General features: G+C 43.6%; 1 protein-coding gene across 1 annotated transcript in view; it reads left to right on the top strand.

Annotated features, from left to right (window-relative positions):
• The window catches only part of malrd1 (MAM and LDL receptor class A domain containing 1), a 261,497-nt gene extending 238,919 nt beyond the window's left edge, over positions 1–22,578 (top strand). The window contains exons 31-36 of the mRNA XM_078427721.1: positions 6,357–6,451; positions 6,534–6,627; positions 15,073–15,153; positions 18,443–18,521; positions 21,854–21,919; positions 22,301–22,578. Coding sequence (XP_078283847.1) covers positions 6,357–6,451; positions 6,534–6,627; positions 15,073–15,153; positions 18,443–18,521; positions 21,854–21,919; positions 22,301–22,405 — 520 coding nt within the window. The 3' untranslated portion in view covers positions 22,406–22,578. The remainder of the gene's footprint in view (positions 1–6,356; positions 6,452–6,533; positions 6,628–15,072; positions 15,154–18,442; positions 18,522–21,853; positions 21,920–22,300) is intronic.
• Positions 22,579–27,706: the final 5,128 nt, after the last annotated feature.

Raw genomic sequence — 27,706 nt, 5'->3', positions numbered from 1 at the left:
TCTCACCACGGGTACTGTCTGTGTGGAATTTGCATGTTCTCCCTGTGACTGCAAAGGTTTCCTCTCACATGCCAAAGATGTGCAGGTTTGTAGGAAAATTTGCCACAGTAAATTAGGTGTGGATGAAAAACTGGATGATTGTAAGGTGTGGATGAAAAAAAAGAACAACAAAGAACTAGTGTGAATGGGTGATAGATGGTCAGCATGGACTTGGTGCATGTTGTATTTCTAAACTCTAAACATAACCAGCACTGTGGGGTGGCATAGTGACACAGCTGGTAGAGATACTGCCTCATAGTTCCAGTGACTTGGCTTCAATCCTGATAGACAATAGACAATAGGTGCAGGAGTAGGCCATTCGGCCCTTCGAGCCAGCACCACCATTCAATGTGCTCATGACTGATCATTCTCAATCAGTACCCCGTTCCTGCCTTCTCCCCATACCCCCTGACTCCACTATCCTTAAGAGCTCTATCTAGCTCTCTCTTGAATGCATTCAGAGAATTGGCCTCCACTGCCTTCTGAGGCAGTGAATTCCACAGATTTACAACTCTCTGACTGAAAATGTTTTTCCTAGATAGAGCTCTTAAGGATAGCGGAGTCTAGATAGAGCTCTTAAGGATAGCGGAGTCAGGGGGTATGGGGAGAAGGCAGGAACGGGGTACTGATTGAGAATGATCAGCCATGATCACATTGAATGGTGGTGCTAGCTCAATGTGCCTAATGGCCTCCTCCTGCACCTATTGTCTATTGTCTATTGTCTATTGTCCTCATCTCCGTTCTAAATGGCCTAACCCTTAATCTTAAACTGTGGCTCCTGGTTCTGGACTCCCCCAACATTGGGAACATGTTTCCTGCCTCTAACATGTCCAACAGCATCTGTGGTGCTGTCTGTGTTGAGTTTACACATTCTCTCAGTGGCTGTGTGGGTTTCCCCTGGGTGTCGTAAAAATGATCCCGCATCCCAAAGACGTGAAGGTTGGTGGATGAATTGGCCATTGTAAATTGCCCCAAGTGTGTAAGAGAGTGGTTGAATCTTGGTGGAACTAATGGAAAGGTTAGGGATTTTTTTTTAAAATGGTTTTAGTGCAGGGTTATTGTCAGTAGGTGGGGAATGGTCAGTCTGGACTTGGTGAACCGAAGGTCCTGTTTCTGTGCAGTATGTCCCTGTTACAAGAACTCTATAAATAATTTAGTATCAAAGAAAAATTCCCATTTATTCATTCATTGGGACATGACTCCACATGTGAAAGCCAGGCAGGCTTAAAATCTTTTCAAATGAGAGAATGATAAACAGTGGAAAGTAGAAGAAAAAAAACATGTGGAAGACAAAGATTGAGAGGGGAAGATGAAATGAGTGCCAGATAAGTCGAAACACCATTATAGGAAGACGAAGACTCAATATTTTTTTCTCTTTGAGCAATAACACTTTGGTGCTAAAAGTAGAAACCATTTATCTTATGACATATTAAATTATTGTTGTCAAATTTATTTTCAAACCTCTCACCAAGGGAGTGTAGATATATTGCCCCTTGGAGTTTTAAAAACCCACCAGCTCTGATTTCCCTTGCATTTTGCAGTAATATCAATAATGCCTCTATCAAGAAATCTGGAGAGATTAGAGATTAGCATTAATATTCATTCAGTGCTGACAGCCACCCTTTAAAATCAAAATAAATTGTTTTGTAACACAGAAAGCTTCTGATTTCCTTCAGTGCATTTTCTTTGTTGATTTATTTATTATTTTCCAGGTGAAAAATTCATTATTTTACCAGGTTATTAATCCTAACATCTTGTTGCCTTAACGGGCAGGCCATTAATCCCCTAATGCGCCCCATTCAAAAAGATCATGGCTAATCTGCGTGTAGCTCAACTCCTTTCACCTCTTATTTATCAAAAACCTATCTACTACTGCCTTAAAAATATGAATTGACTCAACGTTCAGGAAAAGAATTCCAAATACCCCCCCAAAAAAATTATTTTATATCTGCCTTAAGTGGGTGACCTCTTATGAATCCTTAAAGGGATAGCAGCACTGACAAAGATATTTATATCATTGAATGACATGGGCGAGGTGTTGGAATATCAGAGGATTGTTAATGTTGTGCCTCCGTTTAAAAAAGGCTGCAGACTTGGACTGGAACTGTAGACCGATTTTATGACAGTGCTGGGTAACTTAAATTAGGTAACAAGAAGATTATGTAACTTAGGTAACAAGTCAAGTCAAGTCAAGTCAATTTTATTTGTATAGCACATTTAAAAACAACCCACGTTGACCAAAGTGCTGTACATCTGATTAGGTACTAAGGAAAATTCTGACAAGAAGATTCTGACAAGATCTGACAAGAAATGCAAGGTCTGATTATGGATAGTCAGCATGACTTTGGATGTGGGAAAACACTTCACCAATTTGATTGAGTTTTTTGATGAGGTGACCAGGAAGATTGACGAGGGCAGTGTGGTTGAAACCGTACCCAATGGGCATTGGTCATTGCTGGACTACCATGAAACCAAAAAAATCAAAATCAAAAATAAACTTGCAGATGTTGAAAGTATGAACTAAAAACAGACAATGGCGGAAATACTCTGGTAAAGAAGGAAAGAAAGCTCACTAAGCTGCTGGGTGCATCTCAAAGGGTAAAACCTTCATAAAACTTCATAAAAGTTGCTTCACACATTCAGTGCACAGAAAAGAGAATGATTCAGCTTCCCTGGCAACGAACTGGCCCAGTGTACCACCAGTGCAGCCAGCACTTGTGCTCCAGTGAAGCTGTGACATCAGTAAGGTTGCACTCTAACACCTGCATCCTGATTTTACCCTTAACTGCATCGCTGTACAGAGGGATCTTGGGGCCCAAGTCCGTAACTCCCTAAAAGAGGCGACACAAGCAGATTGAGTGGTAAAGAAAGCATCTGGCATCTTATTTGCCTTCATTGGTTGAGGCATTGAGTATAAGAGTAAGGAAGTCATGATGCAGCTTTATTGGATTTGGTTAAGCTGCATTTGCAATATTGCATGCAGTTCTGTTCACCCCATTATAGGCAGATTGTGGAGGCTTCAGAAAGGGTGCAGCAGAGGATGAGCAAAATGTTGCCGAGATTAGAGGGTATTCGCTGCAGGGAGAGCTTGCACAGATGTATGGGAACTTGCTTATGGTGTTTTTTTCTGGAACACCAGAGGTTGTGGGGAAACCTGTTTTTTAAGTACATTAAATTATAAGAGGCAAAGATAGTTAGCAAGTCAGAACCTATTTCCCATGATGGAAATATTAAATACTGGAGGGAATAGCTTTAAAGTGAAAGGGCGAAGTTTAAAGGAGATTTGCGTGCAGGATTTTTACATAAAGCATGTTGGGTGCCTGGATTGCGATGTCAGGGGTGGTGGTTGAGGCAGGAGCATTTAAGAGAATTTTAGATAGGCACATGGATGTACAGGCAATGGAGGGATGTTGATAATATGCAGGATGATAAATGTTTGTCTTGGCATCATGTTTGACACAGACATTGTGAGCCGAAGGACCTGTACCTGTGCTGTTCAGTTCTATGTTCTGTGCATCTGCAATGCTGAATGAAGTTGCTCATCATTTCAATGCCATGTATTATATGTTTCACACACTATGCCAGTTTGATGTTATCCGTGCATCTTGAAACTACATATGGGTTTATGGTAGGTTTCAAGCATTTTATGATGTACATCCATTAACCTTCTAGAACAAAAACACACACAAATTGCTGTAGTATCTCAGAGGGGTTAGGCAGCATCTCTGGAGGACATGGATCGCGACGTTTCAGGTTGGGGCCCTGCTTCAGACAGCCTTCTTCTAGTTATTGCGGCTATCTAATTCTTATTCACATCCTCTTTATACACTGTGGAGCTGTCAATTGTGATACTTGAATCTATACCAACACCCAAGATAGACACAAAAAGCTGGAATAACTCAACGGGACAGGCAGCATCTCTGGTGAGAAGGAATGGGTGACATAGAAACACAGAAACATAGAAAATAGGTGCAGGAGGAGGCCATTAGGCCCTTCGAGCCAGCACCACCATTCATTGTGATCATGGCTGATTATCCACAATCAGTAACCTGTGCCTGCCTTCTCCCCATATCCCTTGATTCCATTAGCCCCTAGAGCTCTATCTAACTCTCTCTTGAATTCATCCAGTGATTTGGCTTCCACTGCCCTCTGTGCCAGAGAATTCCACAAATTCACAACTCTCTGGGTGAAAAAGTTCCTTCTAACCTCAGTTTTAAATAGCCCCCGCTTTATTCTAGGACTATGGCCCCTGGTTCTGGACTCCCCCTACATTGGGATAATTTTTCCTGCGTCTAGCTTGTCCAGTCCTTTTATAAATTTATATGTCTCTGTAAGATCCCCTCTCATCCTTCTAAACTCCAGTGAATACAAGCCTAGTCTTTTCAATCTTTCCTCGTATGACTGTCCCACCCTCCCAGGGATCAATCTCGTGAACCTACGCTGCACTGCCTCAATTCCAAGGATGTCCTTCCTCAAATTAGGAGACCAAAACTGTACATAATACTCCACATGTGGTCTTACCAGGGCCCTGTACCACTGCAGAAGAACCTCTTTACCCCTATACCGAAATCCTCTCGTTATGAAGGCCAACATGCCATGAGCTTTCTTCACTGCCTGCTGTACCTGCACGCCAACTTTCATTGACAGGTGTACAAGGGCACCCAGGTCTCGCTGCACCTCCCCCTTACCTACCCTGACACCATTGAGATAATAATCTGCCTCCTTGTTTTTGCCGCCAAAGTGGATATACTCACATTTATCTATATTATATTGCATCTGCCATGCATCTTCCCACTCACTCAACCTGTCCAGGTCACCCTGCAACCTCCTAACATCCTCTTTGCAGTTCACACTGCCACCCAGCTTTGTGCCATCTGCAAACTTGCTAGTGTTACTTCTCATTCCTTCATCCAAATCATTAATATATATGGTAAATAGTTGCGGCCCCAACACCGAGCCTTGCGGCACTCCACTCGCCACTGCCAGCCATTCTGAAAAGGACCCGTTTACTCCTACTCTTTGCTTCCTGTCTGCCAACCAATTCTCTATCCATGTCAACACCCTACCCCCAATACCATGTGCTCTAATTTTGCTCACCAATCTCCCGTCTGGGACCTTATCAAAGGCTTTCTGAAAGTCTAGATACACTACATCCACTGGCTCCCCTTCATTCATTTTACTTGTTACATCCTCAAAGTTCCAGAAGATTAGTCAAGCATGATTTCCCTTTCATAAATCCATGCTGACTTGGACTTATCCTTTTACTGCTATCCAAATGCACCTTTAATAATTGACTCCAGCATCTTCCCCACCACCCAGTTTGAAGAAGGGTCTCGACCAGAAATGTCACCCACTCCTTCTCTCCAGAGATGCTGCCTGTCCCGCTGAGTTACTCCAGCTTTTTGTGTCAATCTTCAGTTTAAACCAGCATCTGCAGTTCCTTCCTACACTACACCGACACCCACTAGGCTTTGCAAGTGCTTTGAGTTGGTGCACTGGCTCATGTTCAAGGACACTTCAGCCATCCTGAATGGGTATACCACTGCTGTCACCAACTTCATCAGTAAGTGTGCAGAGGATAATCCCCATGCACTCACGCCTGTGCAGCCAAATTCTCCTCTAACTCCATCTGCAAGTTTGCAGACATTACCACTGTGGGAAGTTTAAGCAGGCTGGATTTTGCTGGTATCAGGAACCCATGATGTCAACAAACCATTCACCTCCCTTACTTCTCCCACACGAGACAAAACTGTAGCAACACACTGATCATTATAATTAGCAAAAAGTCTGCAGGACTTTATGATATGCAATTAATCTATGTCTTTTCAAGCTGGTTGCAATTGAATTTAACTTCCATGGTTTTTACCAATAATTGTCAGAGCTTGTTTTTGCCCTTTAAATTTACAAGCTGAGTGCATGTGGAATGCAAACTGGTCGAAGAGGAACTGCATTGTTTCCTTTCATGTTTGGAGCATTTTGCCGACCTATTATTCAACCTTTCACAGACTCTTATTATAACAGACTCTCTCATTTCAATGTTGTCTGAGAATTAGATTTATTTCACAAATGTGCACAAAGTCATAAGGTGAAGGTGGTGGACCACTGTGCATGCTTTTAAATCAGCCCCTTTTCTGAAGCTGGAGAGTTGTAAAGGCATACGGTGTAACATAAGAGCAAATCATGGCCCTTAAAATAGTTAGAAAAGATGTGTTCTGTTCCCAGGCTATTTCCAAAAGTAGTTTTTTTTCTATTGTGAGCTTCTTAATAATTTCCACTCTCTCCTCCCCCTCGTCCCCCACTCTCTACCTACTTCATAGGTGTACAAGTCAGTGGAGAGGAAATCGATGCCACATTCAGGTCAAACCTGCAGGATCCCTCAATCCTGATCTCGCATCACAAAATGATGAAAATGGTAAAGAAATTATACTAATCTTAAATAGCTGCATTCTGTAGCCTCACACTATTACTAATGATTTTTTCCTTTTGATTTCTAGTGTCCACGTGGGCAGGGCTATGCATTGACTTGGGCTTGTTTGTGCTCGGTCTCCTGGTTGCATTGATCATAATTGCTAAAAGAAAATCAAGCAAGTACGAAATAATAAATAGATTTGATTGTTTTATGTTTTTGAGCATATTGCTCTTAGAATTATAGAGTCATAGAGTGATACAGCGTGGAAACAGGCCCTTCGGCCCAACCTGCCAGCACCAGCCAACATGTTACACCTATACTAGTCCCACCTGCCTGCATCTGGCCCATATCCCTTCAAATCTGTCCTATTCATGTATCTGTGTGTTCCTGGAGATAAACCTAATTAAACATATAAGCTTAAAATGTCGGCATCCATTTGGTGGGCTGAGCTTCTCCATTTCTACTGAGCAAGTATAATTTGGTTAAAAACAAACTGCTGGAGAAACATAGCGGGTTTGTTTTTTGCTCAGGAATCCAGCATCTGCAGTCTCTTGTGTCTCCAAGTTTAATTTGGACACTGCTGATTCTGTAACAATGGTGATTAAAGCATCCCAGAAGATAAAGTTCAGTGAAAAGTCTCACGTGGCTGATCTCCACACCGTTGCTATTACACTAGAGGAAGACTGGTTTTTGGCAAGTCCGACATTGGCAATCATCCACAACTCTCTGTAATTCCTTGCAGACTTGGATGGGGCTTTTACCAAACGAGGCTGTGATGCGTCCTGATAAAATGCTTTCAACGGCGCATCTGTAGAAGTTGGTGAAGATTGTTGGGGACATGTCGAACTTCCTAAGCCTTCTAATGGAAGTAGAGGTGTTGGTGTGCCTTCATGGCCATTGCTTCGAAGTGGCCAGTCCAGGACAAATTGCTGGTGATATATTTATTCCTAGGAAGGTTTCGACCATCTCTATTTCAGCACCATCAATGTATACCGGGGTATGTGTGTCCCGCTTGGCTTCCTGAAGTCAATCACAATCTCCGCAATGTCTTGCTGACATTGAGGGAGAGGTCGGCAACCAAGCAACAACCAAGAAAGCACACCAACAGCTCTACTTCCTTAGAAGGCTTAAGAAGTTTGGCATGCCCCCTACAACTTTCACCAACTCCTACAGATGCACCATAGAAAGCTTTTTATCAGGATGCATCGCAGCCTGGTTTGGGAACAGGTCCATCCAAGACCACAAGAAATTGCAACGAATTGTTGATGCAGCCCAGACCATCACGCAAACCAACCTCCTTCTATTGACTCCATTTATACCTCACGCTGCCTCAGCAAGGCCAGCAGCATAATCAAGGATGAGTCGCACCCTGGCCACTCCCTCTTCTCCCTTCTACCATCAGGCAAAATGTGGAGAAGTGTGAGAACACACACCTCCAGATTCAGGGACAATTTCTTCCCAGCTGCTATCAGGCAACTGAATCACCCAACCACAACCAGAGAGCATTGCTGAATTACTATCTACCTCTTTGGTGTCCCTCGGACTATCCTTGATCGGACTGTGCTGCTTTTACCTTCCGCTAAATGTTATTCCCTAATGATGTATCTATACACTCTAAATGGCTCAATTGTAATCTTGTATTGTCTTTCTGCTGATTGGATAGCACGCAACAAAAGCTTTTCACTGTACCTCGTTACACATGACAATAAACTAAACTGTAGTCGAGGATCCAATTGCAGAGCGGAATGCTGACTCCCAAGTTCCACGAGTTTGGAGATGAGCTTGGTTGGGATAATGATACTGAAAGCAGAGCTATAGTCTACGAATCGGAGCATTTGGGTACTTGATCACTGTTATTAGACAAAACCTAGGGAATTGAAAGAGGTAACAAGAGGTAGAACTGCTGCCTCCCAGCACCAAAGATCCAGTTTCAATTCTGACCACGGGAGCTGTCTGTGTGGAGTTGCACATTCTCCCACGTGGGTTTCATCCAGGTACTCCCAATTTCCTCCCACATCTAAAAGACATGCAGATTTGTAGGTTAATTGGCCTCTGTAAATCGTCCCAAGTGTGTAGGGAGTGGAGATGAAAGTGAGATAACATAAAACTAGTGTGAACGGGTGACTGATATTCTGCATGGACTCGGTGAGCGGTTTCACTCTATCTTTCAAGTCAATTCAATTCACCCATGCATTTGTCATTAATGGCTGACTGGTATAGATCGGAAAGGCCTCGGGTTTTGTTCTGCAAACTACATCTTATCTGGTTTCAGATGAGTTGGAGAGGGGAGAATACTGCAATTGCCTGGCCAAAATTATTGGATAAGGGAGAGGAATTGTGATCAAAAGTCCCTCTCATAATCTCCATGCAGGAAAGGTCCTTTCATGTTTAGAGACACCGAGAGCAATACTAGCTCACTATTATGTTTGTATCACAATAACAAAGAATCACCTGAGAGTATAATGACTTTTCAATAGTGGAGATTTATCACCTTGTTCTTTGGCAAAGAGAGAAATAAGTAGTTGAACCATTCTTAATGAAAGATTCTATAAACCAATTCCCGTATCTCTGCAGGGAGTGCTGGGAGAAACAGCAGGATCAAAGGAACCAACTCTCAGTAGATCCATCAATGCTGCTTCATTTGTGCATCATTTATTGAATCGGCCTCTGGCCCAGCTCATCTGTGCCGGTGTTCAGAGTCTATGCAAATCTATTCCCATTCTGCCTAACATTTCAGCCTTTGTGCCTTCTCTTTCTCCTGGTGTAGTTGGCTGGATTCTTTTTCAAAACATCTAAACCATTTGCTCGAACCATTTTCCGTTGCGGTGAGTTCCAAATTCTGAGCAAAGGAATTCCCATGTTGGATTAATAAATAATAACCTTGTAATAAAGCTCTCAGTTTTGGATTCTCCCACAAGTGTACACCGACCCTGTTCAGCTATTCATAATAACCTCTTAATTCCTCCCTTCTGTAAAGATAAATAACCTCTGGGTGTTTCAATCTATCAGAGTAATTGTAATTCCCCAGTTCTACTCCATCCTTAATCTTTTTTTTAACTCCAGTATTTACAAGCCCTTTACAAGAGGGAGACTGTGCATAGTATTAATGAAGCTTGGTCAGAATCCTGTACAGGTTTTATATGATTGCACTCTTGATGAACACACACTCATCAACCATATTCCCCAATGACTGAACCATACTTGAACCAAAACCATGTGTAGGAAGGAACTGCAGATGCCGGTTTAAACCGAAGATAGACACAAAATGCTGGAGTAACTCAGCGGGACAGGCAGCATCTCTGGAGAGAAGGAATGGGTGACGTTTCAGGTCGAGACCTATCTTCAGTCTTCATTCTTGAACCAAAGCCGTATGGATGGCCTTGCTAGTCTTTGGACCTGCATGGTATTGTGTGCTCAAGTGGGTAATCAAGTCTTGTAGCTCAGATCAAGCCCTACCCACTGGAAATATTTGACAAAGTTCAATTCCACCTTCCAGTCTGATGAAGGATCTTGATCTTGAAAGCTGATTATCTTTCCACGGATGCTGCCTGACCTGCAGAGTATTTCCAGCATTTTCTAATTTTATCGAAAACATAGAAACATAGAAAATAGGTGCAGGAGGAGGCCATTCGGCCCTTTGAGCCAGCACCGCCATTCATTGTGATCATGGGTGATCATCTACAATCAGTAACCTGTGCCTGCCTTCTCCCCATATCCCTTAATTCCACTAGCCCCTGGAGCTCTATCTAACTCTCTTTTAAATTCATCCAGTGAATTGGCTTCCACTGTGGCAGAGAATTCCACAAATTCACAACTCTCTGGGTGAAAAAGTTTCTTCTCACCTCAGTTTTAAATGACCTCCCCTTTATTCTTGGACTGTGTCCCCTGGTTCTGGACTCCAACAACATTGGGAACATTTTTCCTGCATCTAGGGTTGTCAAAACTCTCTTCATTCCAAAACCCAAAGTGCTGGAGTAACTCAGTGAGTTGGACAACACCTGTGGACGTGAGTGTGAAGATGTTTCACCTTATCATTCTCATCACAAGTGCAGCCAGACCCACTGAGTTATTCCAGCACAAACCGAAGATAGGTTAGCACAATATTTCAGCACCTGCAGTTCCTTGCAGTGTATATCTTCGTTTCAATGTTGACACGCATCCTTGATTTCATAATCATTTCAGTACTATTAGAAATCAAATTGAAAATTTGAATTGAAAAATAGATCACAAAAATAATTAAACATATCAAATCAGTAATGTTTACTATTAAGGTTAAATATTCTGTGTCGTATCTCTAAACTAAATAAATATTAAAGCAAAACTAAACTATTTATTGATTTTATTTATTGCTTTATTGTCATTGCAGTGATGCATACAACGAAATTCAGGCGCACTGCCTGAGCGGAGCTCAAATGTACAAGATAAAAAATAACAATAAAATAACAGTAAAAGAGTGAGAAAAATAAAAATTGTTCATACGTTCACGTGCACACACAGTGACACATACACACAGATTCACACACGCATACACATTATGCCTATGTATGCACCCTTATCAGAATATAAGATATTGCACTCAGAAGGTCATTGTCAGAATATAAGATATTACACCGAATCATTCTTAGGCCCCCTTGGTCATGGCTAACCATGGGTGATGCATCCTAGTTGGCTGCTTGCTCCACACCTCAGCTAGAGCAGCGTCGCTTGTGGTTGAAGAGACCAATGCGGGAGTGACAATCTCTGTCGCAAAGGTCACATATGTGTGTGGACTGGTCTGTTGAAGTTGCTGCGCTCCTTTCTGCATGCCCGCTTGTCAGTTGCTGCGTTCATCAGTTTTTCTTCCCCCGTTTTGAGACATTGGTTCAGGGTACCTCTCCACCTCGTATGGTCAACTGCAAGGCTCTCCCAAGACTCCATATTGATGTTGAGCGCCTTCAAATCTCTCTTGCAGACATCCTTGTAACATAGAGCGGCCGATTGTTCTCCTCCCAGATGTCAGCTCTCCATAGAGGATGTCTTTTGGAATACGGCCATCCTCCATGCGGTGGACATGGCCCAGCCACCGCAGCCTGTGCTGCCTGAGTAGAGTGTACATACTCGGAAGGCCAGCGCGAGACAGAATCTCGGCGTTGGACACTGTCTTACCAGGATAAATCCAGGATACAGCGGATGCTTCTAAGGTGGAAGGTGTTGAGTCTTCTCTCCAGTCTGGCATATGTAGTCCATGTCTAGCTGCCGTATAGCAGTGTACTGTTGGCACAGGCGTTGTCGACTGCTATTTTTGTCTTCACTGTCGGCTTTGGATTGGTCCACACTAGAGTTGTGAGGCGAGCGAGAGTTGTAGCTGCCTTCCCGATTCTCTTGTCAATCTCTGTGTCCAAGGAGAGGTTGTCGGTGATGGTGGAGCCGAGGTACGTGAACTTGTGGACGGCATCGAGTTCGTAGTCATCGATGGTGATGACAGGCAGTGCCTCTGTATCCTGTCCCAGGACATTAGTCTTCTTCAGGCTGATGGTCAGCCCGAAGTCCTTGCAAGCCCAATAGGAGCGGTCCATCAGTGACTGTAGTTCCTGCTGGGTGTGGGACACAACTGCTGCGTCATCGGCGAACAACATGTCTCTGATGAGAGCTTCATGTACTTTTGTCTTGGCTCGGAGGAGGCTGAGGTTGAAGAGCTTGCCACCTGATCTATTACGCAGGTAGATCCCCTCTGTTGCGGTGCCGATGGCATGTTTCAGGAACAGAGCGAAGAAAATCCCAAAGAGTGTGGGAGCGAGGACGCAGCCTTGTTTGACACCACTGCGGATGTCGAAGGGCTCCGAGAAACTGCCATTGAACTGCACTGTCCCCTTCGTGTTGATGTGGAAAGATTCTATCATGCTCTGCAGTTTTGGTGGGCAGCTGATCTTTGGGAGAGCCTTGAATAGGCCATGTCTGCTGACGAAGTCGAACGCCTTGGTGAAGTCAATGAAAGCAATATACAGGGGCATCCGCTGTTCTCTGCACTTCTCCTGGAGCTGGCGAAGAGAGAAGACCATGTCTACTGTTGACCTTTCAGCTAGGAATCCGCATTGTGACTCTGGGTAGACACATTCTGCCAGCCTCTGCAGGCGGATCAAGACGACCCGAGCAAAGTCCTTGCCGACGATGTTGAGGAGGGAGATGTCTCTATAGTTGTTGCAGTCGCTTCTCTCGCCCTTGTTCTTGTAGAGGGTTATGATCGTGGCATCCCTCATGTCCTGCGGTACAGCTCCTTGCCAGCACTGGCAGAGGACTTCATGCAGAGGAAGCAGTAAGGTTGTCTTGCAGTGCTTGATCAGGTCAGGGGGAATCCCGTCGCTGCCTGGGGCCTTGCCTGAGGCCAGGCTGTCAATGGCCTTGCTGAGCTCTTCTACCGCCGGCTCTCCATCTACCTCATCCATGGTCGGCAGGTACTCGATGGCGTCAAGGGCTGAGGGGGAACACGGTATTCTCTCTCTCGAGTAGAGGTCGGAGTAGTGTTCCACCCATCTCTCCATCTGCTGGCATTTGTCTGTGACTACTTCCCCAGTGGCGATTTGAGGGGGGCTGTCTTGCTCTGGACTGGTCCCCGTGCCTTCTTAATGCCATTGTATATTTCCCTGATGTTCCCTGTTTTGGCGGCTGTCTGGATGTCCTCACTAAGCTGTGTCCAGTACTCATTGGCGCAACGCCTGGCAGTCTGCTGAGCCTTGCTCCTGGCAACCCTGAGGATCTACAGGTTCTTCTCGTTGGCTGACCGCTTGTACACGGCTAAGGCGGCGCGCTTCGCTTCGATGACGGGAGTCATCTCGGTCGACTTGGCCTCAATCCAGTCATGTGTCTTTGAGATCTCCTTCCCAAAGCTAGCCAAGGCTGTGTGGTGCATGGTGTCCCACAGAGTTTCCCACTTCTCTGTTGCGGAGTCTCCAGGACGCGAGGTGCCAAGTTCTCTCTCAAAAGCCTCAAAAGCTTCAATAGTATTATAAAAATAAATATTATAAATTAATATATCAGTATTAAGAAATACACACAAAGGTGGGTATTGTACAGTATAAATATTGTCTATGGGTGGTGTGCTTTCAGTGCAGAGTTCAGTGTGGTGATGGCCTTCGGGTAGAAACTGTTTATTAGTCTTGTGGTGTGCGCTTTGATGGACCCGGAGCGCTTTCCTGAGGGAAGAAGGGCAAACAGCCCACAAACTTACTGGACTGTTTGTAAGAAAATAATTTCACTGTGCATTTGCACTTCACACATGTGACAATAAAGCACCATTGAACATGACCCCAGTTTAATATAGTCAAAGCAGAAACTGCTGCAAACACTCAGAAGGTCAGGCAGCATCTGTGGACAAAGAAACAAAGTTAGCATTTCAAGACAAAGATGCTCCATTAGAATATGCCTTTTGATATGTGGAACATTCCATCTCAGATCCAAATACCCTATCATTAAATAAAATCCACTATTCAGCCTAGCTCACTTCCCTTAAAAAAAAAACATCTACTCAGCAGCTCAGGAGCTGTTTAACACACTGCCACTGATCATTTGATTATCTTAGTCTATAAATTAGACTAATTAGTCTTAATCAACAATTTCACTTCTGATCTGACAATTACCTTATTTTATATTCAATGAATTAACAACAATGAATTAACAGCCCAGAGTAGGGGAATCGAGAACCAGAGTACATAGGTTTAAGGTGAGTGGAAAAGGATTTAATAGGAACCTGATGGGTGATGTTTTACACAATTGATGGTGAGTGTATGGAACGACCTGCCGGAGTGGGTAGGAGGTGGGCAGGTACTATCGCAACGTTGAAGAAGGCTTTAGACAGGTCCATGCACAAGATAGGGTTAGAGGGATATGGGCTAAATGCAGGCAGGTGGGACTCATGCAGATGGGACTCAGTGTAGATGGGACAAGTTGGATCGCCGGGCCCGTTTCCACGCTGTATGACTGTGACGTCTGAAATTTCAGGGAATCTCCACCAGAAATCCACTGCTTTGTAGACTATGATGAGAAATCTTTTCTCATTTATGATCCATTAGATTGTATGATGGATGGTATAAGGACGACTGAAACCGGTTCCTGATACTGTAAACAAAAGTATTGATGGGATAAATGGTACACAGTGTATGGCACCACATGACTGATTTACAAGAAACACAACATGTTGCAAATCTTGCTGTAATTAATTTTCATGGCAAAACAACCCAAATCTAAATGCAAGCTGAACAAGAAGAATACTAATAGGATCTTGCATCTATACAAGATCCATTTAGGTCATGATCCAGTCCATTATAACACATCACAACTTAGATTTTCCGAGTTTTCTGACAGGCACTCAGAGAATAAAAGGGGACATCTCATTAATAATAAAAGTTGCTGAACTAGAAATCCTGCCAAAACCACTATAGCTATCATTATTACTGGAAGTGGGCAGAATGATTTAATTCAGAGTTTATCAAATAAAATCTTGTGTGAAGTAAAAAAAAAATTTAAAATTCTGGTATTTCTCATTAACCAGAATTATTCCTTAATGAGGCTGTTTAAAGCTTGGAGAGTTTTATTGGACATTTGAGTTGTGAAATTTGAGTAATGTATTCTTGGTAAATTAACTATTGCAGGAAAGATGTGGCGGCTTTTGAGAGAGTGAAGAGGTTTACCAGAATACTGCCAGGATTGAAGGGTCTTCGCTATAAGGAAAGGTTGGACAAGCTTGGATTGTTTTCTTTGTTTTCCGAAGGGCCTGTTTCGCATGTACTGTTCTATGTTCTGGGTTCTATCGCAATGCATTTTTGACTTGTAAATATCAGAAGATTTAAGGGATTTTAAATCCACGCTCTGTGTTTTTCCAATTTGCCTTCAACCCTTTACTATCCAAAAGCAAAAGATCTGACAATAGGCCTTTTAGTTTTCAAGAGTTATCACCGGAAACACTTCATCACAAAGTTATCCACAACACCTTTTTTATACCTGTCATCAAATTTAAATTCTTTTACCTTGGAAAATATTTTGGTTTTTTTTTTAAATGTTAGTTTTTTTTAACTCATATAATTTTCCTTCTCTTCAGGCAATGGAATATCAGTATAGAACAGTTCAGCACATTCTCAACACTGATCATATTGCCAATCGTACAGTTATGTATTAGTAAAATGTCAATGTTTTTGTGCTCGAGCCCTAACACTAGATAGATTTAGAACAGAAAATGTAGAACAGTGCAGAAGGGTGCCTCCAAGATGGATTCTTAGAACAGCTTGTACTGGAGCCTACCAGGGAGAAGGCAATTCTGGATTTAGTGTTGTGTAATGAACCTGAGCTGATAAGGGGACTTGAGGTAAAAGAGCCATTAGGATGCAGTGATCACAATATGATAAGTTTTACATCAGTGGTGTGGAAGATGCTGGAGTCAATTATAAAAGACGAAATTGCGGAGCATTTGGATATCAGTAACAGGATCGCTCCGAGTCAGCATGGATTTACGAAGGGGAAATCATGCTTGACTAATCTTCTGGAATTTTTTGAGTATGTAACTAGGAAAATGGAAAATGGACAAGGGAGAGCCAGTGGATGTTGTGCACCTGGACTTTCAGAAAACCTTTGATAAGGTCCCACGTAGGAGATTAGTGGGCAAAATTAGAGCACATGGTATTGGTGGCAGGGTACTGACATGGATAGAAAATTGGTTGGCAGACAGGAAATAAAGAGTAGGGATGAACAAGTCCCTTTCAGAATGGCAGGCAGTGACTAGTGAGGTACCGCAAGACCTGGTGCTGGGACCACAGCTATGTACAATATACGTTAATGACTTAGATGAAGGGATTAAAAGTAACATTAGCAAATTTGCAGATGACACAAAGCTGGGTGGCAGTGTGAATTGTGAGGAGGATGCTATGGGGGTGCAGGGTGACTTGGACAGGTTGGGTGAGTGGTAGGATGCATGGCAGATGCAGTTTAATGTGGATAAATGTGAGGTTGGTGGCAAGAATACAAAGGCAGATTATTATCTGAATGGTGCCAAGTTAGGAAAAGGGGGAGTACAATGAGATCGGGGTGTCCTAGTGCATCAGTCACTGAAAGGAAGCATGAAGGTACAGCAGGCAGTGAAAAAAGCCAATGGAATGTTGGCCTTCATAACAAGAGGAGTTGAGTATAGGAGCAAAGAGGTCCTTCTGCAGTTGCACAGGGCCCTCATGAGACCACACACGGATTATTGCGTGCAGTTTTGGTCTCCAAATTTGAGGCAGGGCATTCTTGCTATTGAGGAGGTGCAGCTTAGGTTCACGAGGTTAATTCCCGGGATGGCGAGACTGTCATATGTTGAAAGAATGGAACGACTGGGCTTGTATACACTGGAATTTAGAAGGATGAGAGGGGATCTTATTGAAACATAGAAGATTATTAAGGTATTGGACATGCTAGAGACAAGAAACATGTTCCTGATGTTGGGGGAGGCCAGCACTAGGGTTCATAGTTTAAGAATAAGGGGTAGGCCATTTAGAACGGAGATGAGGAAAAACTTTTTCTCTCAGAGTTGTGAATCTGTGGAATTCTCTGCCGCAGAAGGCAGCAGAGGCCGATTCTCTGGATGCTTTCTAGAGAGACTTTGATAGAGCTCTTAAAGATATTGGAGTCAATGGATATGGAGAGAAGGCAGGAACGGGGTACTGATTGTGGATGATCAGCCATGATCACAGTGAATGGCGGTGCTGGCTCGAAGGGCCAAATGACCTACTCCTGCACCTAGTGTCTATTGTCTATTAACTCTTGTACTCAGTGCCTCTGTCAATGAAAGCAAACATACCTTCTTTATGCCTTCTTTCTACTCCATCTACTTATGTTGCCACTTTCATTTGGGTGCCTACAGGGACCCTTACAGCAAATGGAATGAAATCTTTGTTCTATCAGCCTCGGCTGAGTTAAAACCTACAAGACAAAAGTGAAAGACTAGTATATCGTCATAAAAAGTAATTGTAGATACTGGTTTATACCAAAATTAGACACAAAATGCTGGAGTAACTCAGCGGGTCAGAGAGCATATCTGGCAGAAATGGATAGGTGACATTTCGGGTCGAAGGGTCCCAACCAGAATCATCACCTCTCCATTTTTTCCAAACATACTGTCTGACCTGCTGAGTTACTCCAGCATTTTGTGTCTATCTTTGAAAGATTAGTGTACTCAGTTCGTCCATCACCCATTCCACCATTATCAGTTTATGGTGATAGCTACCTGATAAATGCCTCACTTCAGCACTCAGAGATGCAGACCCACATCTTTAAGGACGCTTACAAGTTAAAAAACATTAAGTCATTCCTCTGGATTATTTTAAATGCCGATTCCACGATCAGCATTTTTTTTTGTCACTCAAAATCTATGGCAGCAAAATAATTCCCGAATTATTTAATGGTGCAGTGATGTAAAATGTCACATCATCTGTCTGTAAGTATATTTCATCAAACATTTTTATAAATGTGCAGCCCATGTAGAAAATAAATAGCTGTTTAGTTAACTTGAGGTGCACATACCCAGTTGCAACAAATTTCTGGAACAAATAATTAAACTGCAGGGGGAGCACAGTAGTTCAGGCAGCAGACTGAAGAAAAGTCCTGACCCCAAATGTGGTCTGTCCGTTTCCTACTAAAGATACTGCCTGATGTGCTGAGTTCCTCCAGCAGTTTGTTTTTTGCACAAGATGTTATCATCTGCAGTGTGCTGTGTAACAGTTTCTTGCTGCAGGTGGCCAGAGCACACACAAGAAGCACAATATATTGCTCGTAATATCCACAATTAGCAACTTTTTCTTTTGGAAAACAGCAACTTTTTACTAAACAAATATTTAACAATGGAGCTGTGCAAATAAACCAATATTGACTGTCAATTTATTAAATAAGTATGCATTGAGTAGATTGTACGCGCTCAAAGTGTACCAAGGTTTGGGGTATAACCATGTCGAAGAAGATCACTCATAACTGATTGATTCTATTTTTTATTTAAAGGATACCAATGCCAGCAACCAAATGTCATTCAATATCCAATATCCTGTATGGTGATCACAGTGCAGATTTATCAGCAAAAGTGAGTATCATTTCACAAGAGCTCTTTTGTCCATTTGATACAGCTAATAAAATTGGTCACTTTATTTCTGTAACATTACATTGAATTTTGGAAGTCAAAAATCGTTCAGGGCCCTCTATGCCTGCTGCATGAAAGTCATGCATAGTGGCACTGCTGGTCGAGTTGTGTTTTATTCTGAGGTGTTGTCTATGTGGCGTTTGCACGTTATCCCTTCGATGGTTTAGGTTTCCCGCAGGGGCTCCAGTTTCCACCCAGATCACAAAGACATGCTCGTTGGTAAGTTATTTGGCTGCAGTTGATAGTCCCCAGTGTGGTGGAATAATATGGAGGTAATAATGGTGTGTGCAGGACAATAAGTTACATGGAAATAAGTGGGAGAATAGGATTGATGTGATTGCTCGGAGAGCTGCCATAAACTCAATGTCAAATGGCTTCCTTCTAAGTTATAAGGAAATATGACACCACTCACAGCAGAGAAGGAAGACATTTAGCCCGTCAAGTCAATGCGGGCTCTCTCCAGAGCACTTTAGTCTGTCCCATATCCCTACTCAACTCCTTTAGTTTAGTTGGATAGAACAGGGTTTAGAAGGTTATGGGCCAAGCACAGGCAGGTGGGACTAATGTAGATGGGGCATGTTGGTAGGTGTAGGCAAGTTGGGCCGAAGGGCCTGTTTCCATGCTGTAGAATGTTAGACTCTATGACTCTAACCCCCTCCCATTTATTTTCCTTTTTGCAATCATTGAATGCCCCTGCCTCTTCTGGGGTTATGCTTGGCTGATCAGTTTGATATATTTTGGATAGGTGCTAATGCCAAAAAGGGCACATTTTAAGCCACTACCAGTTCAGTGTGGTGTGGTGGATGTGCCAAATGACCAATGGGGAAGAGTTTGGTGCTACATTTGGCGTAATTCATGCCACCCCATTCTGGCCACCCCATTACTAATAATAATATATTCCTTTATTTGTCCCACACCGGGGAAATTTGCAGTGTTACAGCAGCAAAGTGGATAGCAAGAGACATTCATTATAAATAAAAATAAAGATAAGGATAATTGTCATCATTTACTATGTTTTTTTTTAAACTGTTACTGTTAACTGGTCTGTTGACTGGTCTGCTGGGAGTAGCGATGGTTGTGCAGTCTCACAGTCTTACAGGAAGGATATTGAGGGTTCGGAAAGAGTGCAGAGGAAGTTTACCAAAATGATTCTTGGATTGGGGGTATTAGCTACATGGAGAGGTTGAACAGACCCGGATTGTTTTCTCTGGAACGTCGAGGTTGAGGGACCTTTTCAAAGTATATGAAATTAGAAGACCCATAGACTAGGTAGACAGTCAGAGCCTTTTTCCCAGAGTGGAAATATCAAATACTAGAGCATAGCTTTAAGGTGAGATGGGTAAGATTTAAGGAAATGTGCGGAGCAAGTTTTTAACACAGAGGACGGTGAATGATACAATAGTGGCATTTAAGAGATTTTTGAATAAGCACATAGATATGCAGGCAATGGAGGGATTTGAATTATATGCAGGCTGAGAAGAGTTGGTCTTCGGCATCATATTCAATATAGACAGTGTGGGTCAGAAGGCCTGTTCCTGTGCTGTACTGTTCTATGTTCTATGTTCTGTGATTATGTATTTTAATTGGATTGTCTGATCTGTTTAAAAATGGCGTGTGTTGGAATTTCTGTGTCAGGTGGATCAATGACTGTGAGCAGTGTTAGTAGATAGACAATTAACCCAATGACTCTCATACATATTGACTGCTTCACAATATTAGTCTTGGTACTTCAGCAGGACAGTTCTCTTGCTAATTATCTCAGTTAAACTCAATATATAAAATAAATAATGCTGCACAATGATAAATTCTGCTAAATCAATTACTGTTCTTCATCGTGAAAGGTTTCTGAATGGAATACAGGAGCAGTGTACAGACGTCGGGCGGGCAGTGTAGCTGGTAGAGTTGCTGCCTCCCAGCTCCAGCAATCCTGATATCCGGTACTGTCTGTGTGGAGTTTGCATGTTCCTACTCTGACAGTCTAGGTTTCCACAAGGGGCTTTGGTTTCCTCTCACAAGCCAAAGATATGAGGGTCGGTAGGTTAATTAGTGTCTTCAAATTGCCCGTTGCTTGCAAGTGAGTGAGAAATACAATAAACTGGGAGTAATTCAGAGGAAGGTGACGCAAATAAAAAATGGGATTAGTACAAGTGAGCATTTGAAGGTCAATGGCCGAAGGGCCAGTCTCTGTGCTGTCTAGTTAAGTTTAGTTCAGTTTAGTTTAGTTTCTTGTCATGTGTATCAAGGTACATGTGAAAAGCTTTTTTGTTGCGTGCTATCCAGTCAGCAGAAATACTATACATGATTACAATCAAGCCATACACAGTGTACAGATACACGATAAAAATAATAACGTGTTATTAACAATTATGCCAAGCTGAAAAAAAAGAGGTAACCGACTGGTCCACTTTCCAATACAATGATATGTAGCCCATGTAGTTTACTGCATGTTGAATTCTCATCTCAATACTTTTTCAATATAAAGTTTGCTTACGGTCTTTACCGTTATTGCTGGCAGTGTGTTCTCGTACCCCACCGAACACAGTTAAGAATTACTGGAGTAACTCAGCGGGACAGGCAGCATCTCTGGAGAGAAGGAATGGGTGATGTTTCGGGTTGAGATGCTTCTTCAGACTCGACACAAAATGTCACCCATTCCTTCTCTCCAGAAATGCTGCCTGTCCCGCTGAGTTACTCCAGCATGTTGTGTCTATCTTTGGTTTAAACCTGCATCTGCAGTTCCTTCCTACACAGTTAAGAATTAAGTCTGTTCACCTTCCCTCTAATCTATTTGTTTATGCACACCACTAATGACATCTCACGGGAGGAGACAGCTGAGGAACCCAAGGAAGATTAGCCCAGTAGGTATCCTTGCCTTCACCAGAAGAGAGAAAACCCAAAATAAAGGGTGCCTGAAGATAAAACATGCTGTTTGAATATCACTACCTAAAATATGATAAAAGAAAATAATATGACAAAATAAAAGCTAAACTTCCACTTAATTAATACCTACAAGATACAATATCTCTAACTGAAACTGGCAGAATACCATTCCCACCAGCTCAAAAAGAAAGGTTCTGACATGTTAATTCATAAGACAAATGTATTTTTCTCTGTATGCTTGTTATCCTGAGAGTTGCCCGATGCTCCGCAATAAAAATATAATTAGTCAACATATTCTGTGATATTCATTTTCTTGACAGTTCTCAGTGTGAAACTGTCTGGCGTAGTGGAGTGCTTGCCAAAACAGTGCCATGCCATTATGCTTTTCTTTTCAGTTTACAAAAGAGGACAGTTTGACAAGCCCAGCTATCAGTGTTTACCCCTGGCAAACTCCGCATAAGGTAAGATTCGATCCAGTAAATTGTAAAAATAGCTCAGCCCAGACACGTTAATTATGATTATAAGGACCAATAATAATGTTCAATATTATTGATAAGTAATCTGCTCTGAAACACAGATAGTTTCAAGAGAAAGATAGATTTGGCTCTTAGGGCTAAAGGAATCAAGGGATATGGGGTAAAAACAGGAACGGGGTACTGATTTTGGATGATCAGCCATGATCAAATTGAATGGCGGTGCTGGCTCGAAGGGCCGAATGGCCTACGCCTGCACCTATTTTCTATGTTTCTATGTTTCAATAACTGATTAGAAGCAAGTGCAAAGTAGCTCATGGAAGAAACTACTTTCGGGCTAACAGACTGTCTCTTGTTCATTTTAAACAGGTGTTTTCCAAGGTCTCAAATGAACCCACTTCCTTTTCTAATCCCTTGTTTGAAGGTAAAATGGAAACAGGAAGCCTCCAGCAGAAGGAATTACTGGAACTTTGAATTTCATAAATACTTCCAAAAAAATCAATTGCCTTGAACTTTAGAGCTATGTTAAAGTAGAGATGTTTCTTGAATTAATCTTAGCTAACATACTTAATCTAATATACTTAATCTAACATAAAGTGATTGCCTTTCTGAATACAAATAAATGTCTATTTTTTTCAACGTCAACATTTCTTGGAAACTTTTGTAAACTTTTCTACTTGAAATCATTAAATAGAGGGATTATATTTTGTGCCCACATGTACACGCGAGACTCTGACCATTTAATTTTAGTGGATTTAAAGACTTCCCTTGGTGATTGTAAATTGAATTGATGTCATGTTTCATGAGAGCAAAAAAGGCAGTGTGATGTCATTTATACAGAATACAACATTAAGTTTGAGCGAGAGGAGCATAAAACTGTCAAAAGGCTCACTTCTGAAAAAATTATGTGCTTAACTGTATTCAAGGTGAAGCTGATCGGATAGTATTCCGACAAAATCAGCATATTTCTGCAAAGCACTTCAATGTGTCAGATCACTTTATCATTTAAGGTGTCCCATTTATGTCACAAACAGCTCCTCGGCACCAACTCTGTGTTTTTATACCGTTTCAATACTCAGTCAAAAACTCCCATCTCAACTTATGTTCTTTTTTATCTTAACACCTGCATGGATAGCTTTTTATGCACCATGAGCAAAATGCAACCTGTTCAGTTTGAAGAAGAGTGACTGAACACAGTGAAGAATACTGTTTGAAGAAGTGGCCCAACCCAAAACTTAACCTATCCACGTTTCCAGAGATCTAGCCTGATCCGTTGAGTAATCCAGCACTTTGTGTCCTTTATTTGTAAACCAGCATCTACAGTTCCTTGTATCAACTTGTTGATTTTTTTTAACCGATAGTGGCTGTCCTTCTTTATCTATGCTTTATTTTTTCAAAAGCTCTTGTTTCACATTTGTATTCCACAATTTTTAAAAAAGAACTCCTTGCAGACCCAGACAGATCTGAAAGAGGCCTAATCTGAAAACCTGACTCCTTGGCATCGCAGGTCAGGAAACTCATGCATACATAATGTCAGAGTCTCAGTAATGGATCCCCTTTAGGACCCCAAGAAGAAAGATGCCCCAGCTGTGGTTTGCGCTGCTTCTCAAGATGTTGACATTGCTAAAAGATTCTAGTGCAAGGCCAATGTATTCCTGTCAGGGTAAAAGCCTAGAGGGTGATATGTATAGGGAACACTGGATGTCAGGGGAAGTTGAGGGTTGGATAAGGAGAAAAGAGGAAGCATGTCAGATATCATCATATCATATCATATCATATACATACAGCCGGAAACAGGCCTTTTCGGCCCTCCAAGTCCGTGCCGCCCAGTGATCCCCGTACATTAACACTATCCTACACCCACTAGGGACAATTTTTACATTTACCCAGCCAATTAACCTACATACCTGTACGTCTTTGGAGTGTGGGAGGAAACCGAAGATCTCGGAGTAAACCCACGCAGGTCAATTAATAATAAGGGAGGCCTGTCTAGAGTACAACAAGTATTGGGAGGCACTTGAAAAGGAAATTAGGAAGACAAGGGGAGGAGGGTAGTGTCATGAGAAATCACTGGCAAACAGAAATTAAGGTAAATCCAAATGTGAGGTAGTTGCTGCTCATCACTTTCTGGATGTGGCTTTTGCTCCTTCCACTGATAGACAAAGAAACAAAGGCGATGTTTGGGCATCTCACGAATCACAAGTGTGGACCATGAGATGTGTGGAATGTTGGTGTGCCTGGCCATCAGAGCTGGGCCATTCACCAGCCACCTGGTGACATAGTTTAACATAGGCCAAAGATAGACAAAAAAAAGCTGGAGTAATTCAGCGGGACAGGCAGCATCTCCGGAGAGAAGGAATGGGTGGCGTTTCGGGTCGAGACCCTTCTTCAGACTGGTTAGGGATAAGGGAAACGAGAGATATAGACGGTGATGTGGAGAGATAAAGATCAACGAATGAAAGATATGCAAAAAAGTAACAATGATAAAGGAAACATCGTAGGGTGAATATGAGAAGCTAGTGCGACTTGGGTGGGGGAGGGATAGAGAGAGAGGGAATGTCGGGGCTACCAGAAGTGAGAGAAATCAATATTCATACCACTGGGCTGTAAGCTGCCCAAGTGAAATATGAGATGCTGTTCCTCCAATTTGCATTTACCCTCACTCTGACAATGGAGGAGACCAAGAACAGAAAGGTCTGTGTAGAAATGGGGAAAAATATTTAGTGTCCAGCAACTGGGAGATCAGGTTAGTTCACATGTGCTGACTTAAGGTGTTCCGTGAAGCGATGAAGTGATGAAATCAGTAATGGTGTTTGAGATTAAGGCCTGGTGCTCATCTGTGGGATCATGGTCCAAGGGTAAGTAGGAGGAGGTGTCTGAGGGTCTGGTGAGGACAGACCATTCCGTATCAGAAAGGGGGAGGTCAGGGGGGATGGTGAAGGCACAACAAGGGTGTGGTTTGGGGTCAGAGAAGGGCAGGGGAGTGGACAAAGGCCAAGGAGAGATCTGGTGGGGGGATGGTGGGTGTTCAGAGAGGAGGGGAGCGTGAGGACTATTGTATGGGTGGGGTGTGGTCGGGGTAACCTGGTAAAAAGAGGGGGAAGGGGAAGACCCATCACTATTGAGGTTCCGTGTAGGAGGGGGGGGGGGCGGAGCAGTAGGACCTAGCAGAGTCAGACCACGTGATGTTGGAGTCTGCATCATGGAGGTCGTGGGCCTGTTGCTGAGCCTGGAACTCAGGTGAGGCGTCGGCTCCGGCCCGCTGGTGGGTGGTGAAGAGGCGAGTGTCGGCGAAGTCGCTGGTGGGGGTCCGTGGGGGGCTGGAGTAGAGATACGGGTCAGCGGCAGCAGTATTGGTGGCCCCCGGGAGACAGTAAAAGGCGGTTACAGCGGCCCCAGGGAGGTGGTGAAAGTCGACAGCCGCTGCAGCTTCGGTGGTCCAGGCCTGGGTTAGGCCGGGAAGGAGGTGAAGATCGGAGAGGTGGTGGATGTTGGTGCTGCTACCCGTGGTGGCAATCTCGGCCTCGTGGTGGTCGGGCAGGCGGCGCGGTCCAGCGGTGGAACCCCGGGCCTGTGGGCGGTCAAGTCGAGGAGTGTCAGTGGAGGGACCGGTCTGGTGGCGGACAAGCTTGTGATCCCCAGTGGAGTCCAGGTAGGGGAGGAAGTGTTTGTTGAGGGCGTGGACCTGGCGAAGATTGAAATAAAGTTGGGGTCCGTTGCAGGTGTGGGTGAGTGAGGCCCGGAGGTGCGGGAGAGTCAGAGCGGGGGCTTGCTGGTGCCGGCGCAACACAGCCAGTGTAGAACGCAGGGCACGGAAGGAGAACTGTTGTGAAATGTGGTCAGTACCTGTAATCCGGCTTGGGAGCGAACTGGGAGTTTCGGGTCGAGACCCTTCTTCAGCTACGGAACTTGTTTACTGAACGGGCTACAGAAATAAGCAGAGCTCCTTCAAAGACTGAATTATAGATTCTTCAGACGGAGCTCCTGGAAATGGTCTCTGATGATACATCTCCACTGAGATTATCTCCCGCATGGGTACTCATTACAACATAAGAAATTGGTCCAGGAATAGACTTATCAGCTCATCAGTTTTGCTCCACCATACATTAAGATCGTGGCTTATCCAATCGTGGAATACAGACCATATTCCCTCTCTTATCCCATTTCCCTTGAATTCCTTGTGTTCAAATATCTCATTCTTCTCCCTAAATAGGATCCATCTCCATAGCTCTCCGGGATTGACAATTCCAAAGAGTCACCACCTTTTAGAGAAGAAAATCTTCATTATTGTCATCCCCAATGGGTGACTCCTTACTCTGAAACGGAACATCCTCTCAGCATCCATTGTCAATCCCTGTCAGAACATTCCGTGTTTCATTCTTCTACACATGAATGGAGAGGCCCAACCTGCCCAAGCTTTCTTCAAATGTCAACCCCTTCATTCCATTGCCCGCATCCTGTACATGAAAGAATGCCATCTCGAGAAAATCAGTCCACAAACCTGCTCTGCACTGCTTTCCACACTAGTATTGAATGCAAGGGGGAAATATACAATTAATGGCAAGGCCCTTAACACCAATGATGTACAGTGGGATCTTGGGGGTCCAAGTCCATAACTCCCTGAAAGTGGCAACACAAGTAGATGGAGTGATAAAGAAGGCATCTGGTACGCTTGTCTTTTTCAGAAGAAATGTAAGTGAATCAAATGTCAGGTCTTTGGACGGTAGAATGGGAACAGATAAAGCGCACAGGTATAGCATGAGAAAGTGCACAGGTATAGCATGAGAAAGTGCACAGGTATAGCATGAGAAAGTGCTGTAAGAAGCCCTAGCAGCTGCGGCTTACCTGCAGTCCGTCTGTCTTTGTGTTTTTATGTTGTTTTTTTGTCTTGATTGTAGTGTAAATGTGATGTAGTTTTTTGGGGTTGTGTACTAGGGGGGGGGGGGGGGGGAGGGGGAACGGGAACTGTAAATATAAAATTGTCTCTTCCGAACGGAGACGCGACCTTTTGTTTCTGGGTCGTGTCTCCGTTCCCGCTGCGGCCTACCATCGGCCAAACCCCTGGAGCTGGCGGCCTCCACCTGGGACTCGCCTGTGGAGGCTCCGGCCGCGTGGACGTTGGAAGCTCACAGGCCCTGCCCTGGGTGGGGGCCGACATCGGGAGCTCCGGCAGCGGCAGCGTCTTCGCCCGCCCTGAATCGCGGGGCTTTGGTCGGCCCGCGGCGGACCTTTCACCGTCCGGCGCGGCCTGGAATAGGCCGCGGGATTTTTCTCTGCCCGGCGGGGGCTTCAATGTCGGGAGCCCCGACCGCCCCGACGTGCAGCGGCAGCGGCAGCATCTTCGCCCGCCCTGAATCGCAGGGCTTGGGTCGGGCCGCTGCGGACCTTCCACCGTCCGGCGCGGCCTGGAACGTGGCAAATTCAACAGCCTGACCGCGGGAGAAGACGGCAGGGGAAGAGAAAAAGACATTCTGGCCTTCCATCACAGTGAGCTGGTGACTGGAGGAGACTCACTGTGATGGATGTTTCTTTTTGTTTCTTTTTGTTTGGTGTTGGTTTATGATTGTGTGTGTTATTGCTTATTTTCATTGCTCTTATTGTTGGACTGTGGGAAATCTTTCATTTCACTGCACATTTATGTGTATGTGACAAATAAACTTGACTATTGACTATTGAGGAATGAAGAGTGATTCAGGGAATCATAAAGGGCATTATTGCTTTGAAATATTGACTGCCTTTTCCCACAGGTGTACATCTACTAATTACAGCAAAGAC

This window comes from Rhinoraja longicauda, chromosome 2 (assembly GCF_053455715.1).
Source record: "Rhinoraja longicauda isolate Sanriku21f chromosome 2, sRhiLon1.1, whole genome shotgun sequence".
Taxonomy (NCBI): Eukaryota; Metazoa; Chordata; class Chondrichthyes; order Rajiformes; family Arhynchobatidae; genus Rhinoraja; species Rhinoraja longicauda.
Note: the sequence above shows the minus strand (reverse complement) of the source record. Positions and strands in the feature narration are given on the sequence as shown.